At 40.1% G+C, this 18,442-nt stretch overlaps 1 protein-coding gene across 6 annotated transcripts in view; it reads left to right on the top strand.

The window, feature by feature from the left end:
* The window catches only part of LOC122985302 (septin-7-like), a 58,503-nt gene that overhangs the window by 30,865 nt on the left and 9,196 nt on the right, over window positions 1-18,442 (top strand). For 4 of the 6 annotated variants that reach the window (XM_044355852.1, XM_044355853.1, XM_044355856.1 and 1 more), the window contains exons 4-9: window positions 7,522-7,622; window positions 7,733-7,867; window positions 12,260-12,377; window positions 13,249-13,341; window positions 14,454-14,550; window positions 16,455-16,466. In XM_044355852.1, the coding sequence (XP_044211787.1) occupies window positions 7,522-7,622; window positions 7,733-7,867; window positions 12,260-12,377; window positions 13,249-13,341; window positions 14,454-14,550; window positions 16,455-16,466 (556 nt within the window). The remainder of the gene's footprint in view (window positions 1-7,521; window positions 7,623-7,732; window positions 7,868-12,259; window positions 12,378-13,248; window positions 13,342-14,453; window positions 14,551-16,454; window positions 16,467-18,442) is intronic. The other 2 variants (XM_044355854.1, XM_044355855.1) reach the window with 1 other exon arrangement.

Raw genomic sequence — 18,442 nt, forward strand, 5'->3', positions numbered from 1 at the left:
GGAACAGCCACGGGGATGTGTTACCAACTTACAATTCTAAAATCAGCATTGAAAACATAACTGAAATTGACGTTGGCAGAAAGAAAACTTCAGTCATGGTTGATCGGTTTTGGCGAAACATTTCAGTCTGATCATCAGGGTACTTCTGTCCCACCACCTGCTGTTCAGGAACCGCCGCTCTGAAGCTCTGCTGCCGGCTGGAAACTTAAGTATTTTGTTCATACAGTGAAAAAAGACTGTGTAAACATTCCTGTCTCAACAGATCCACCCTGACACTCCTCCCTTCACCGATCCAGCACACTGAGCAAAACATTATAAATGACCATTAGAGGAAAGCTGAAGCTTTTCTTTGTGTAAAACAATTCAGCTGTCAACTGTATTTTTGTGTGCTCTGTGCAGCTGTATTATGTTGGAAAGTGACAATATGAAATCAAGGGTAAAAATACCTTGATAGACTTGGACATATCTAATAAAAATAATCTTTATACAAAGAAAAGCCTGGTCAGTTGTAATGAGTCAATGACAGAAACACACCTGACAGTTGGAAAGAACAGTCGTCTCCCTCAGGTTTGTTTTGGTTGTGTCGTAGTGGCAGTTTAGACAAAGTGCCTGTCAGGTGTGTGCGAGTTTTGACTCTCGTTCCACCTCCAGGTGTGTCACCTCATCCCACCATGACCTGCTCTCTCATTTCACCTCATTTGTCAAAAGACTTAAAACGATCACTTCGAAGATCTCAGCAAACGTTTCAGTATAATGCATTACTACAGTAGATGTAGTTGTCCTCAGATGCTACCTTTGTCTGAACATTGAACAGACCTGACTCGAGACCTTTTTGTTATCAGTACTCGCCACAGGCAAACACGAGCTCTCTCTGACCACTCTGTCACTATAACATGAGCAACATGCAATCTATAGAAGCTCTTCATGTCTAGATGTTTGAGAGAAATCCGATACAGTTTCAAGATTGTTAGTCACTTTAAAGGTAATTTGATCAATGGATCAGTCTCCCAAAACCTTGGTGAACTCTGCTAAGGAGCTGCTCAGTCTTGAATGAATTAGTATATGAATTCCCTCAGAAGAAAGCGTAGCTGCTTACATCTTCAACCATAAATATTATCAGGCTTCAAAGCCGCATTGGTTGAACCAGCCCTCGTTGTCACGCTGTCACTGAGGGTAAAAGGCTAAAGGGCAGAGAGGGGAAAGGAGGGAGGGAGCCAGAGATTCTGGAGAAGGAGAGGGATGGAGTATCGTGGAAAAGCAGAGAGAGAACGAAGGATAGAGGAACTAAAAGAGAAACAGCAAGGCCACAGGGCCTGGTTTTATCCTTTTATGGTCATGACAAACTGAGGAGGAGGAGGAGGAGGGAGGCTGCATCTGAAGCAGCAGTGAGGAGCAGAGGACAGAGGGAGGGAGGAGAACCAGTTTGAGAAAAGGGAGAAGGGTTGTGATGAAGAGTAGAAGATGGAGAGTGCACAATGTGGAAGAGAGAAGAGTTGTGGATAGAAGAGCAAACGAGTGAGGGAGGGATGCAGGTGGGAGGAGAGGAGAGGACAAAAGGAAGAGGGGGAGGAAAAAAGCAGGAGTAAAACCAGTGTGTATGTGAGGACTGAGGGAACGATGGGTTAGTAAAAGGTGATGGAAGAAAGCGACAAAGAAAAACAGGGAATTGGGTGAAAGTCCCTGTATTCCCCCCTGGGGTCTGAGAGTGTCAGCAGGAGGGCAAGAATGTTCCCATGAAATGTAACACCATCACACACACACACCCACACACACACACATACATTTGCATATATACAGTACAAACATAATGCTAAAAAGATGAAAAATCCTCTCTTTACATGATAAATAAATTATTTGCCTAATCATAAAATCTGCTTCCACATGCACTTTGTCAAATCACTTTGCAGCAGGATTTGACTCCCACTCATACTGTACACTGTTGACTTTGCACATTAATACAAGAGCATAACACCCACACATGCTCCATATACACACCTGTCTCTTCTAGTTGCCAGATATTCATTTCTGTGAGTAAAATAAAGCTGTACATTTAAAAAGAACAACATAAAATAACCCCTAAAATGAATCCGTTTGTCTGCAGTATCAGTGCATCTTGGCTGCATATTTATTGAGACAACAGATTCTTTTCCTTTTTTTTTTATGTGTTGTGTCAGCATAATTGTATCAATTTCAGTGCTTGCATGGAAAATTCTCTTATTCCAAGGGCTGCCTCAGGGTTTTTATGAAAGTTGCTGTCAGAGAACATCTGTTGTACCCGAATGCTCATCCATCTACATGACTGTCACACCCTTGACCGCCTCCTATCTGAGTCATGGACCACTTTGCTTAAGTGAGCTGGCTTTTTCTTTAGCAGAAATTCTTATTTCTGTCATGATACGGATCTACGGTGTTGACATATGTAGTAGTATTTTCTCATTTTTGCGGGTCCCCTAATACAACTACTGACATGGCTAAATTAGTTACGTCATGGTTTTTCTTTTTTTTTTCCTACTTTTTTACTCAAAGTGTATGACATATTTGTGTTGTGAAATGGAGCAGAACAGGTAGTCTTGTAAAGCAATTTGCAGGCATTGATTATGCAAATGATTATATAAAATTACATGACAACATGATAACAAGTGATGTCTATAAATGCCACAAAGAGAATTCCACTCAAACATTATAATGGTGTGGATAGGAAGAAAGCTATCTGAAAACCTGGAAAAACTTTAAATATGGTTAGATACCACTATATGTCCTTCATATTCCTTTGAAATATTTCAATACTAACGCTAATTTGATAAAATTTTGAATTTTGGTACCAATGCCAAAACTAGGACACACATTTCTCTGTTCTCTGTTTCTCTGTTTAGCGTCATCAGGTTAGGCTAAACCATTGTTGCTAACTTTGGAGCTAACCACTTCACTTTTTCAGCAGTTGAGGAAACAGACGTGACTTTTTTTTGCCTTGAGAAGCTGCAGCATTTATCACCTGATACACTGTAGTCTGTACATTTACTGCCAGACTGACAACTTACTGCTAACCTTTTCCTCTGCTCCGCTTGCATTCACCATCACTTTTCTGCTGCTCGTTCTCTCACACTCGCTCAACCACTCACGGACATACATTACTCACTGCCATATTTCTTAAAGGAGTTATAGATTTCTACAAAACATAGAAATTAAATTACTGGAAATACAAATATTTCCAATATCATAGTTATATTTCTGATGGTGCCCTATTCCTTACAGGAACTATGCTACCAAGAGTTTCCCAGGCAACGATACAGAGGTTGGCTCATGTTTCAGAACAGCTCTACACAGAGGCTACCAAAGCTATTGATTTCCAAATACAGGGATATTTGGTGCTATTTTTGGCATTTAAAAAAATAAATAAAAATTTTGGCCTTGCAGCGGTTCTCGTTGGCCTGGCTGCCCGCCAGGCCTGTGCAATTATAGGGGAAACACCGGTTTTAATGAGTGTATAATCACCTGAACATAAGAATCGTTGCGTTTTCGTTACCTTACAATGAGCCCTTTACATCCACATAGAGAGTAGGTCCTCTTCCATGGAGCCTGCAATGTTGCACCACCATGTTTCTGCAGTAGCCCAGAATGGACAAACCGAACAGTATTCAGTTGGTTGCAATCTGCAACCTCACCACTAAATCCCACACACTCATCCTTTAAATAAAGTATCTGATCATAGAATAAGTTAACAAGAAACAACAAATCTCACCAGACGTGCAGTGCCCGCCTTTGGTACTTGACAGTTTTGACTGTGTGTGAGCACCAATACTCAGCCCTACTGGAGGTAAGAGAGGGTTTTTTTTGTAATTTGGATGAACCCGCCTTTTTAACTTGATGCTTATACCTTTATATTGTAAACACTAGATTAGGATGGAGCAAAAACACAAGCTTGTGTATAGGCACAACAGCTTAGTCATTCAATCACCTGTCATGTTGTATCTCAGCGTTTAAAGACTTTATAGGACTTTTAACTTGACTAAATATGCCTTTTAGAGGTCAGCTAATAGAGATCAGAAAAGTTTCCATAAGTCTACATGATATCAGATGTCTAGGCCTTGATATTGAACCTCAACACTGTTTCGGTGCCCACCAAAATGTGTCCAGAGCACTGAGTATCAAAACCATCAAGTGCTGAAAGTTGGATCATTTTTTTTGACAAAATAATCTTAACTTGAGATCTGCTTCAGAGCTTTTTCCAGTGCTTTCATCACATCTCACAGCCCGCCTCAGCAAATCCAGTTTGCTCAGTTGTCATCAGATGGCCTGAGTATGGAACTTTGTTCAGCCAAATCAACCCCATGACAACTTGGGAAACTATTTGCTGATGGAAGGCTGTGAGATGCGAATGAAAGCTGTGTAAAAAGCTAGTAAGTGGATCTTGAGTTCAGATTCTTTTGTCAAATTAATGGGTCCTAAGATCAAGAATCTTTTTTTACAGTCAGATTTTAGACTTTTATGTTTTGGAAAAGTTCTTGCGTTGCTGCTTGTGTTTAGATAACAGTTAACATTCGATAGCTTTCTTTTGTTAAAATAAAAAAAACTTTTTTGTAAAAACATACTCAAAGTAAAATTGAAAAAGTAAGGTTTTGTTATAGATTTCTACAAAACATAGAAACCCATGCAATCCTTCAATTACTGGAAATACAAATCTTCCCAATATCATAGTTATATATCTGATGTTTTTTTACACCAACATTCAGAATTCTCCAAAACTTAATTAATTTTTAATTTAAACTTTCAGATCCTGAATCCTTCCTCTCATGCAGTGTGTCCTAAATTATGGATCGTAGAAACAAATCCGGTGACTTTGCTATATCTTTTTCATCTCTGCATGACAGCAGCCCTGTTATGTTTCATTCTTTGCAGCAGAGCAGTGCTAAATTTACTCTGGCTGGGCGAGACTGAAAACATTAAGAAAACTTTAGCTCCAAGCTCCCCTCGGTCTGTCACTCATATCGAACCTCATATGAACCCCATGAGCTCAATGCGGGCATGCATGCTCTCCTGCAAGTAGCAGTTAGTGTGTCTATGTGTGTGTTTGCCATGGGTGCTGCGGTCTGAGGCCGAGGGGAAGAGACGGGGTCAGAGTATTTATATTCCAGAACAATCTCTCATGTTTTGTCGCTCACTCGCATTCCCCTAGATCAGATTTCTTTTAAATGATGGTGTTGAGTCTGACGACATTTTTGAGGTTTTCTCTCAATCTGTTTTTCTTCGCGGAAACGGTCGAAATAGCAGATTTGGTTTTGAGATGGCCGACATGTCATGCACAAACACTTACAGTACAAACACACACTCTTACACACACGCTGGAGGCACAATTAAGCTCAGATATGTCAATTGAATGTGGTGCATGATATATATAAGCTCAGCTGTAAAGTCAGACGGATTATCTGAAGGTTTGTGGAAGCTGAAGAATGTTTGTTTTAGAGCGAGAGGGCTGCAGTTTGAGTTAAAGGGGTGATCCTAAAATAACTAGATGGCCTTGTGAAAGTATGCGGCGAAGCGAGGGAACGGCAGACGAGCTGCAGGAAATGATGGATCTGAATGTGAACATATGTGACTGAAGAGTGAGAGGGAGTGGTTTTGTTTGTCTGCGTTTTCTGTTTCTAACTTAAGCCAATCACAGAAAATCAGTCAGTCAGATCTGCTACAGAAATTTAGAGTAGTAATTAGCAGTACTAGTTAGTTTTATGTTTTTATATTTTTATAGTATTTATCACATTAATCCTGAACAACACTTGCCTGTAGTAGTAGTAGTAGTAGTAGTAGTAGTAGTAGTAGTAGTAGTAGTAGTAGTAGTAGTAGTAGTAGTAGTAGTAGCAGTCTGACATGACTTTACCAAGATGTTGGCATATCTTAGCCCATTTGCAGCAAAACACATTTTGTAGTCTTGCATGGTTTTTGAGAGTATTGAATGCATTTTCCTTGGCTTGCTTTTGATGAAGATGTTTTGTATTTATTAAATTTCAATCAGCAGAGATTTTGCAGTGCAACTTAACACCTTGTCTCTCCCTGAATAAGTCCCCTTCACCTTTTCAAAAAAATGCATTGAAAGCCAGACACACAACCACACACCCGGCCCCACACTCACCTCACAACTATGAGTTTTTGTCCCATGTTATTCAGTTGAATTTGACTGCTAGAGTGTTTATTTGTCCTAAACAGCCAATGCACTGACAGATGTGAGCTGTAGCTAGCTAACTCTGACTGACCTCACACCACGTTTCATATGGGATTGACGGTAGAGATGGGAAAAATTCCTACATTTAACAATGAATGTTGGTTTAATCTCCTTGAGTTCAAATGACTTTGGCTGATGTGAGGCGTCTCTATTTGCTCGACTCTAAGGCACTTCAGCATTAATCATAGAACAGTAAGAAAACATGTCAGTCACTCTGCAGAGCACAGCAGGAGAAGCAGCCATTGTCTTTGAATAGAGTTCATAGAATTGACAGGTAGATTTTTTTTATGACCGACATGCAGCTGAATGCAGCTGGCTTTCAGAAAAATCTGAGTTTCCAAGTTGTAATTACGGCTTGGATGTTGACATAAATACTATTGCAATTACAATAACTGATATGACTGACATCAGTGTGACATCAGAGCTAAAGCAACTCCAGTTCTTTTTGTTATTTTCCTCCGGTCCATTCTTTCCCTACTCGTCCCTTTGCACTGTTATTGGCTGGGGGCTACACACCCACTGCCCAAAGGTTGGACACCCAGAAGCGCCCCCAACACAACAAAATAATAAGAAAAATACAGGCAGAGAGCAGAGTCTCTGCAGATACAGACACCGCCACACACTTCTAGTGGGTCATAAGTGATGATTGAGAGGGATTACTTTTGTATGAGTGTGTACATTGCTTTTTAGGAAAATCCTGCATAGTATACCTTTTAAAGTGGCTTGCTCTCCATCAGCATGAGCACCATGTTGTCATCTTTCTTTTGAAATATTGCTGTATGGTAATGCAGATGATTGCACATAGATTCAAAAATCCTGTAATTTTGTTGGCATTTGCTAAAAGGAAACTGACAATCTGACACATGAATCAACTGTATTAAAATTAAAGTTTGCATCATCATCAAAAACATGCTCATGTGTGTGGAACCTGCACACAATGCAAACTCATAGCTTAGGCCATGTTTTCTATGTGTGCTCTTAGTGCACATTGGTCAGTTTTGCAGGATTTCGTCTGCCAAACAATTTTAGTAGTTTTGGCCATGTGTGAGAGAATAGTGTCACATAATAAACATGTAAGCCAGTGTGTGTGGGCACATTCCTTTTGCCAAATTGTATTCTGATGTGTATTTACAAAGTGTAGAATCTGCACAAATGCGGAAAGATTATCAAAACACTGGAACAGCCAGGGTTTAGATGAAGGACATGTGTTTCCATTCAGATTCAGCTGGTTAGAGACCAAGGACTGAACTCAAGTCAAGGTTTTTGTCTCTAGTGAACTAAACAGTGTGTATGTTTGTGTGTTTCAGGTGGAGCAGTCCAAAGTGCTGATCAAAGAAGGAGGGGTCCAGCTGACACTAACCATTGTCGATACACCCGGGTTTGGAGATGCAGTGGACAACAGCAACTGGTGAGTCGTCTCATAATCTGACTTTTTGTTGTCCAGAGAAATAGTATCATTAGATTTTGAATCCTGATCTAATGTTTTTCCTGCTCTTCCTCTGCTTGACATCTTCCCAGTTGGCAGCCTGTTATAAACTACATCGACAGTAAGTGCGAGGACTTCCTGAATGCAGAGTCGAGGGTGAACCGCAGATCGATGCCAGACAACAGAGTCCACTGCTGCCTATATTTCATTGCACCCTCTGGTCACGGGTAAGTGAAGTATGAGATGTTGATGCATTAAGATGAGACGGAAGAGGCAATGTGCACTTACTGTAGGTGAAACAGAATGAGGAAATAAAGAGAAGAAATGATCTTAATATGACACTAGTTGCATTTTGTGCCAAAAATGGATGCTGTGTTAGAACCATGAGACATGTTTTAAAATATTTTTGGCCACATCAGACTTTCAATTTTCAGTTCTGTGCATCTGTGTAAAATCTCAGTACAGTTTTTAGAGAATGAAACACATGGCACAAAACCTCTTTCACTGTTCATATGGATACCTGACCTGACTGTTGTTTTAAGACACGCTTGGAAAAATAGCATTTATTTTCAGTTGGAGTAGTGTTTGTATCCATCTGATGAACGTAAGTTCAATATTCACTCTCCTTTTAGCTCTGTTTCGGTGTCAACCAACTCCCGAGAAAAAATTCTGGCTCTTTAGCTGCGAAACACTCCACTATGTTCACCAGCTAGTCACTAACTTTGTTGATCTGCTGTTTGGTGCTGAGCAGGTAAAGTACAATGGGTTAGAGTTTATTTTCAGAAAACATCTGCCTGCCACTGGAAACTATACTGATAAGAGTAGTGAGAATGAACCAAAACAGTCGAGCTGCAGACAGTAAAACTGAAATAATGAGCTGAAAGCTAAAAAGCTTTGTAGAGCAGAAGGGAACTGTAGTGTCAGGTGATAACTCTCAGCGGACTCATCACTACCAGTGACCTCTTTCGCATTACACATAGTAATTTGATGCAATGTTAATATAAAAAATATTGGTTATAGCAGCTTTAAGTTTGTACTCAGGCTATAATTGCATATCATAGTTCCAACCATGTACTTTTACCTAAAAATGGAAGATAAAACCAGCATTTTAGAAGCAGCAGTTAGCAAGAGAGAAGGTGGTTTTGTTCTGGTCGAGATGCTTCCTATGTAAGTCTGTTTATTATTATTAGATGAAAACCTGCAGATTCTTTGACTTCTTTTTGGTTTGAAGACCCCACTCTAAGAAAAGTCTACCTTTTGCACCAAGGTATGCAAGCTGAAGCAAAAGGCCATAGTGAATGTTTGCGTCTATATGTGTCTGTGCCACAGTCGAGGAGGCTGGCAGCCAGTGATGTGACCCACAAAGGTTATATAACCCAGCTCTGCTCATGCTCAGTAGAGTTCCTGCTCTCCATCACTGAGCCATCCAATCACAGTAAAGGCTTGTAGCAGGCCTCTCATCTCAGACAAACACACTCTGTCTTCTCTCATCTTGCAGCGTCTCAGATGGTGTGTGTGTGTTCACTTGATATCACATGAACACTCCCTTGCTTCTCGATATAGCTGCATCAGCATCCCCCACCACCACAGCCGCCAAAGCCCAAAATCCATCAGCATGGCTCAGTGACAGCTAAATCTGATCTGAATCATCTCTGGATTGTTTATAAATCTTCCGAGATGAGTCATATAAAAATGATATCCACTGTTGGTGTTTCTGAAACTGAAACATTTCCTGCTATAAACATGTCACTGCAGCTTGCTTGAAGTATCTTCATGTTGCATCATATCCACATTTAGCCAGTGATGAGAATAAGATAGATATAAAAGACATAAGAAATGTGTCCAGGAATGTAAAGAGCATGACCACAGATGCTTTTTGAGAGTATTGGAAGTGTTTTAGGGGGGATTTGTCCTTTATCTCTTCACACTCTGGATCTGGGTTGCACTGATCCTGAGGCAAAAAGAATAAATTCTTAGGTTAACTACTGGCTGTCAAGGCTGATCTCGTAGTTAGAGGCAACCAACATACTGTACCAATTAGGATCGATTTAATACTGCAAATAGTTTTCCCTAGATGAATTTTAGAATTGGAAAAACATTTCCGCCAGATCAGCTTTCATTTCATTTTCAAGTGGGTGGCAACAATCAACAATCCAACTCTCGGGTGACCTGATAGATTTCTGGCATTTCCTACATTTTATTTCCAGCTGTGTGGGATTCAGTCTATCCAATCCATCTTCAATGCTTCTTGGATGCATTTATACTCAGCTTTCTTCATATCTGATATCTAGCCGATCCACCCAAGATGCGTTAAGTGCTTAAGTGTAAATGGGGTCAATAATAAGCAAGCAAGAAGAAAAAGATAAATTTATCGACAATAATACACACATAAAAAAGAAGGGAAAAGATAAAACCCAAGCCCAACAGAGGACACCCTCCATTATAAAATTCACTAGGAGTTTTTCTGTAAAATATACTTTTATTCATATGGAGCACAAAAGGAAAAGTTCTATCAAGGGAAGTTTCTCTGCTGTCAACTATACTCTATGAATCAAATTGAATTCTATTTGTCAGGATCTAATGAAATGAAAACTTTCACATGCTTACACATTCTTTCCCAGCAGATATCATCAGTTTTCAAATGAAGTTCTTCCTCCTGCTTTTAACTAGATGGCTGCTGTCAAAAGATCATTATAAACTGCAGTGAGCTTGCTTTAATGTTGTTGGCTACTATAGCCATGACGGAGACTGTGCTGTGAGAAAAATCAAACTGAACTTTGCTGTAAAACAGACCAGCCAGCTGCAGCTCCGTATTTTTCTTCTTGCTTTCCATTCAAAGTACAATTGCACAAAGTAACACTGCCTTTCTTCTTTTTTCTCCATGTTTTAGGACCAAGCCATTTAATTAAAATGAAATGAGTCTTGTCAAATGACAAAAGCAACCAGGTTTCATGTTTACATTCATTGTGTGCACCCACGTCATACAGATCATACAGTATCTTTAAAGCTTTATGCAGTAAGTGCACAGTTGATGTTGAAAGTCAGTTTGCTACAGTTGTCTGCATTTGACAGCTCCAAAAATGACAATAAATGTTGATGACATACTCTTATTTATTCCAGGATTGTTCATACAGATGCACATGAACTCTTGAGGAACTAACGAGTCAGTAAATGTCAGGACAGAGGACCTCTCTGGAATACATCATTTTGCTTTTACAATAAATTGCCAGAATTTTGTTTCTAACCAGGCTGTTAACCCCTTTAAATTTGACTCAAACAGCTGAATAAAGGCAGTTTGCATGCTGCTGTCTCCAAAAGTCACAAACATGTAGCTGTACACGGGCATACAGAGGTACATTGTATGCCCGTGTTTTCAAGCCTGGCTGGTCTGTGATGTTTTACATCACTGAATACCAAAAAGTTCCACCAGCGAGTCCAGCTCTCTCACTGCTGGTTTGATAAATCACTTTCACTGTGCGGAGGCTGTTGGTGATTTAAGACTAAAGAGGTATAAGTGCCTCGACAGTCACTATCTCCTCCAGTCCTCAAGTCTCCCCCCTGCCCACACCAGACACACCGACTCCTGTTTTATCAGGGGCCACACTCACCGTGGGACCCCTCTGATGCTACATCGTACACAAACCTGACCCCGTTCTTCTGAAGTAGTTCATAAACTCCCTCTGTGTCCCTCTGTGAACTAGTGAACCACTCAACAGCTGTTTTGTTGCCCTCTTAGTACGTCTGCATTCCTGGGATGAGTTACTCTCATTCACTTTACCCACGCCCTCTAAACACACACACTTATTACAGAACCGCATCCACACAACATGCATCATTTTACATATTTTTACTCTCATTATGCAGCACGTACTGACTTCCCAACACACTGCCCTCACTTGCAAACAGCCCACCCTCCTCATGCTCTCTTTCTCTGGCCACACAAGTGAATTCGAGTCCCGCTAGTCGGTCAGGCAGAGATGGGGAGCCCATAGGAACGTTACAAAGACGATCCCTCATCAACCCAGCATGACAGCAATCAGTTGTCACCAGAAAATAACACATGAGACAAAAAGTCAGTCACACAGCTGGGCTCTTTGGTTTCCTTTGTGTCTTTGCTGTAGGCTACATGTATGGTTTTCTTTGGCCCTCTGCTGGTGACCCACTGAACTGCACAGGCTTTCAACAGCAATAAACTGAGGAAGGCCAGTGTGGCATTTTCTTCAGAATAATTCTTGTACGTGAATTCACAGGATGTGTCACTTGCCTGAAAGGGCTGTCGACCTACAGAAAACAGTTTTACTGTAATTAACCGCAAACCCACATTTCCATCCATTCATTTTCTATATGTATTCGTCCTGATCAGGTGTGGCCCACAGTCTGTCCCAGCCTGCAGTGGGTACACACAAGACAGGCCACCTGTGCCTGGGCCAACACACACAGAGACAGATGCATTCACCAGTGAACAGTCATCAAATTGTCAATAGAAAAACAGAAATGTTAATAGCCCTGGGTCTGGGTCTGGTTCAGCTGTGGACAACTTTTCTTCCACATTAAATCTGTTTAGCACTCAGTTGTTTCTGATCCTTACAGTTCTCTCTCTCTCTGTGTCTGTCCCTCAGACTGAAGCCACTGGACATCGAGTTCATGAAGAGACTCCATGACAAAGTCAACGTCATCCCTCTTATTGCGAAAGCCGACACTCTGACCCCAGAGGAGTGCCAGCTTTTTAAGAAACAGGTATTTGTGAGTTTGTATGTGTGTGTCATATCAGTGCAATAGGCAGTGCTTTACTCATTACAGTCCAACTGAGGTGGACAGATAAAACGATCTGTAGCAGATGTGGTATCTAGGATATTTTTCTTTGTATAAGCAGTATATACAGGATAATGAATGGGAGACATTTTATTTGCTTTTTTTCCAAAAGATGAGAAGATCAATACCATAGTAGTATATTTCACGAGAATGGTCTTGATATACAGCCAGAGCCATAAGCTGATTAGTTTAGCATAACAACTGGAGGCAGGACAAAATGGCTAGCTGGGCCTTCTCTAAAGTTAAAAAATCCAAAAAAATTTAGAACAACAGTTGGGAGGAGTGACTTCATGGAGTCATTTCTTCACAGTGAAGTTGCCAGGCATCCAGCAGAGATGCTGGATGGATAAACACTAGCTCATCAAGAAATTGCTCCAGTACATAACTCCCTCTAAATCCACATCTTGTTGTTTTAACATTTTTGTTTTTGTGCAGATTAAACAAACAAGATACAGTGTGTTAGCTGTATTTTTTTTTATCTCTGAACAGAGCCAGGCTAGCAGTTCTCCATGCTTCCAGTTTTTATGCTAAGTTAGGCTAATCACCTCCTGGCTCTAGCTCTGTACTTGACGCACAGACATGAGTATCAGTCTTTTCATCTCAATCAGAGAAAGTGCTGAACTGTTCCTTAAAGTGTACAAGGATTGCAAAACACATACTACAGATATTGAAATTCTACTTGAGCTGCATATGTATGCTGGCCTACTGGTGTGTGTGTGTGTGTGTGTGTGTGTGTGTGTGTGTATGTGTGTGTGTGTGTGTTACCTTTGTTTTGATTTGTTTCTCCCTTCCACAGATAATGAAAGAGATTCAGGAGCACAAAATCAAAATTTATGAATTCCCAGACACGGAGGACGATGAGGACAACAAGCTCATCCGAAAGATCAAGGTACTGGGCCTCACATTCTTGTTAGTAATTTCAAACTGGAATCAAACACCTCTGATTGATCTCAGCAGGAAGACAAATAAATAGAGAGTAACAGAAAGCCAAAGGTCAGCCTGTCCTTTTGTCAGTATCCAACCCTCACAGCTGCATCTGTCCCATTTCTCCATGCCTGGCAGGATAGTTGTGTAACAGATAATTTGCTTGATAGACACATTCATTGAATAACTTTCTGTGGTGATTGTCATCCATGTAACTCAACCCCAGTAACTGTTGCCTCTGGCAAAAGCCAAACATGGTATCTGCTGCACGTGCTCATATTTTTTCCTCATCATGGTGATGTCAATCATAAGTGACAGTGTTGACACAATTAAGGGCCCGATCATTTGGCATTAAAAACAGCAAAATCGATTGATTCACTTGAAGGGGTGAAGTTAATTTTCACAATTTTTTTGCTTTTGATTCAACTTTGGACCATCCAGTCAGTACTTGTTGCTTATTCAGCCCTCCTCTATCAGAGTATAAACTGCTCCATGAGAGAGGAATGCGAGTTTTGAATAAACGATGTGAATTTCTTGTCCCATTAGCAACCAAACTAATGAGCTTGCTAGTTTGGAGAGATTTTTTCCCTTCAGTAACTCTGTTTAACTTAATTAAAGGCACACTGTGCAGAATTTGTCATGCATGCATGTTTACAAACTAATAGCTAATATCATGTTAGCCATTAGCTCACTAGCTACATTACTTCACTAAGTAGTCACTAACTATCTATTAGTGTATTTTTTACAAAGACATGCAGAAGAATTTTGCTGTGTCACTTTCTTTTATAGCCAGGTCTTAAAAATATGTAAATCTGAGCCTAAGGCAATGCTCACACTCTAAAAACTGCACACTTCAGTCCACTGCACTTAAGCAAGGAGTTTTAATGGAAAAATACTAATAAACATGTCAACAGACATGAGTATCCCTACCATCTGCAAATAACCCAAACAAAGCTGTCAGGTATGGTCATTTGCCAAAGGCAGCAGCATTCCAAACAGCACTGAGCTTTGCAGAGAGAGCTAGAAGCAGCAGTTTTTTTGCAGTCAAAGAAAGTTGTGTTTGTCTTCCCACTCCAGGAGAAGATGCCGCTGGCAGTGGTCGGCAGCAATGTGGTAATCGAGGTGAACGGGAAGAAGGTCAGAGGTCGTCAGTACCCGTGGGGTGTGGCAGAAGGTAGGTTCACTCAGGTCCACTGCCAGAAAGGAAGGAGACAGCTTCCATCTTGTGGCCAAGCTGCAAAGGCCTAGAAAAGAAACCAGCACAAAGATGTGGGCACTGTGAAGGTTTATGAGACACAGCAATTAAGCATTGTCAGTTTTCAAGAATTTGATACACTCTATGTCATTGCACCTCGGTCAGACAATGACAGATGTAAGAGAGAGACTGAAACACATTGGTGTTGGTAGGTTGATGTGTTTGAGAATGTCCAGCAGTCACCTCTATCGTAATGAATGAAGCATGATATTCCTGAGAGTGTGGGACACCGTGCATGTTCTCCACAACAACTCCCTGTCTCCACTGGATGTATTAACTACCAGGTAATAAAAGGACTGGCTTGTCAAAATGTAATTTCTCATGAAAACTGGTTGATAATCAAATAGTAACCCATTACAGCCATAGCACGAAATGCTGGAGCTTGATAGGATTAGTCTTAAATTGATATTAGTTTTAGTTGGATTTTAGTAATGTCAGTATTGTTGGATGTTAAGTTAAACAAAAGTTTATGGACAAGTTAATTCCAAAGCCAACTTTTATACAGAAATATAGAGAAAATATAGGGCAAATGCTTATGTATCTAATGTATCCGTTTAAAAAGTGTCTTCAATCAGTCATCCAGTTTGGCCAGAGAGGGTAAACCACTCACCCTGCGGGTGGCCCCATCTAAAAAAAAATAATAACTGAAAGTGTTCACCACTGGGAAACCAGCAGGGGATCATGTCCTTGTTATTGCAATAGCAGCTCATCCTGTTCAGTCAGGCTGTCATCATGAAAGGGGGTGGTGACTCTTGGATTGCATGAATCTCCGAACATGTTACATTAAAGTTATTTAGATGTTGCCACTATGCTAGCACACATACAAGTAGTGCATTTTTGGAGAGATGTGTTTTCATGGATTGTGCCTAAAAAGTGTGTTAGAGTTATATCATAGATAATTTAGAAGCCTTTGACCTCATATCAGCTTGTTTAAAGTTCTTACACGTAATGGAGTTGAACAGAAAACAACTCTGTATGTTTCAGTTTCCAGAGGGAATCAACACAAGCACAACTGGTTGTTGCTTCCACACATCAGTGGACATTTCCACAAAAACTTTTTAAACTTCTCCTTGTTGAACCGCTGAACACCTGTTGAGGCTTTGAGTCTCATTGGGCAGCACCAGGATAGTTTTTAAGGTTCACTTCACAGTGACTGGCAGCCTGTTGGGTCCTCAGAGTATGTGTGAATGTAGGTTTAGCAGTGACGAGGGCTGTTGGACATGACCTTTAAAAGGCTTCTGGAAAACCTTAGTAAGTGAGAATTCACTAAGCATTTAGAATATTTTATCCCATACTGTATGTGACAGCAAGAATATCCACATTTGAGTTCATTTTTTGTCTTTGGAATTGGGAAATAAATGATTGCAACATGTTGCTAAAGATGTTATTACATTTCGACAAGTGTGAAGTTGTCTGGCAGTTAATACATTGTTACCGTATACACCCACCCTTCTTCCCCAATACAAACAAACTTAAATGCACACTGTCTTGTTGGTAGTGTTGGTGTTGACCCTGATAGGGATTCTGGAAAAGGAGAATAGACATATGGTGTATTATGGGATATGTTGTTTCAATATGGCAGCAAGTCACCTTTCACCATTAGCCACAGTGAACTGTTGGTGCTCTTACTGGTGTGTTGGTTTTCCACTAAGTTTTCATTTGTTTAAAAGTCCTCTGAAAGATGATATACTGTATCTATCTTTATATAGAATAATTTAACGTTGTTGCTCTGTGGTTGACCGTTTATCAGTCTTTCACTTTTTCATTCTTTCTTTTCTCTCTTTTTTCTTTTTTCTTTGTCTATTCTTTTCCATGACTGACAGAGGGCATTTTTGGTAAACAAAATCATCTTTCACTTTATTTCAGCATCATTTTCTCCCCCACCTCCTCCTCCCTCAGATCACCAGCCCCTATTCTCTCCATCACTCCTTTCCTCTCCACTTTTCTGTTGCTGTGCTGTCTCATCATTAGGCTGATGGTCAAACCAATGCTCGAATCAGACTTGGGCTCAATACTGATTGCAACATTTTCAAATACTGAAAACCATGTTTTGGAACCATTTGGAAACAAACACGAACATAGACATATGAAAATATGATATATATATACTTTATATACCAAAATCATCCATGTGTTCCCAGTAGTTTGTTGGTCCTAGAGCTCTTTTCTAACACTTAGCATACAGCTTTATATGGTGAATAGAGTTGAAAAGTGTAAAATAGCCATTGGTTATATGGTTTTGGGAGTATTTTTTCCTCTCTGTTTCCCGACCTTTTCAAAGTTTTATACTAAGATCCTTAATGATCTCCAACATAGAAATGGAAGAATTCACCCCGGAGAATTCTCTAGATTTATATTACATTGCATTTATTTTGGTTCTAAGAAATCATGTTGTTTTTTCTGTCAGTTTGGGATGGCAGATAGCTCTAAATACACATTGCTATGGAGAAGAAGTTAGTCCAAGTGAGTCCAAGCCGCAGAAAATTCAGAACACTTTGTCCTTGCAGTTGAAAACAACACACGGTGCCAAAGAAACTGACCCAGAAAAAGTCCAAAAGTCTTTTAATTTGCAGATTGTATTATCAGTTTTCTAAAAAACCATATTTATCTTCCATTCAATGTTAGCGGCTATGTACTATGTTTCTTACCGAAATGCACCTTGGGTTAGTTTTGGGTTTTTTGTTGTTTTTTTTTTTAACAGAACAAGATCTTTTCTGACATAGATGCTCAAGAGTTTTGTGTCCATCAAAAAAAGGCTGGACACCTGAAGCAGCTTCCTCCATTTCCCTTTCCTTTTTTTCCTCCAGGCAAAAATTGACACATTGACCTCCTATTCAGAACAGATAATGTATTTACTGGTAAAACATAAATCTGCAAACACTTAACATCTCTATAGTATCATTTGGTATAACTCTTAACAATCTCTTGGAAGAAAATATCAGAATTTGCTACTTATTATGTATAATTTGATAATTATATTGAGCTCCAACAAAGGCAGCAGCCAATCAGAACACAAACCAAGCATCCCCATTTCAATATTATACAGTAATTGAACAGTCTCTGCCCCTCCTATTATTAGCCATCATAGTGCATGCTAGCATTGAGCAGAAGAGCCAGTGATCTACCAGGGACACAAGGATTATGAATTTTGGTGTCTTTATTCTCATTATTCAATTTGGACAATTTAGACATGTTGGTTTTTTTGTTTCACACATATCTTAAAGTAATTTTTCCAAGCTACTTCAGTTGTATTACCCCAGGTCTGATGATGTGAATAGTCATGGAGAAAACTAGAGGCTGTTTGGTGCTGAAGCTACAGCTGCAATAGAAACATCACTCTAACACTGTGGCTCCCTTCCTTGCTCCTATGGTATCCCACTCTGTTGCACCACTTCATTTCAGCCCCGCTTCACCACGTGATTCAGCTCGCTACGTTTTGTTAGCGTTGAATCGGGTTGTGTAGGCGCAGGTCGCAAACGGTGTGCAGACTTTGTAGTATCACTGGACCAAGGTTTGGGATCCACCATCCTAACGCATTGCTTATAGGTTCATGAGCAGTTAATGGTGAGGTAGTTTTTTCAAAAGGGCATGTAGCAACTCATTTAAGTCATCAATGTAAAACGTGGCTTGGTATCATGAATTCTCACTCATTAGCATACTTGGATTTTGATGTAAGACTTTTAGTGTAGAGACATCTAGTCTTGCACACTTATGCATGTTTCAAATAAACTGCTGTGTGCTCTTAACTCATTAAACCAATGCAGTTCATCATCATGGGCTAAATAAACACTGCTAGTATATAAAACATTCA

This window comes from Thunnus albacares, chromosome 7 (genome assembly GCF_914725855.1).
Source record: "Thunnus albacares chromosome 7, fThuAlb1.1, whole genome shotgun sequence".
NCBI classification, from domain to species: domain Eukaryota; kingdom Metazoa; phylum Chordata; class Actinopteri; order Scombriformes; family Scombridae; genus Thunnus; species Thunnus albacares.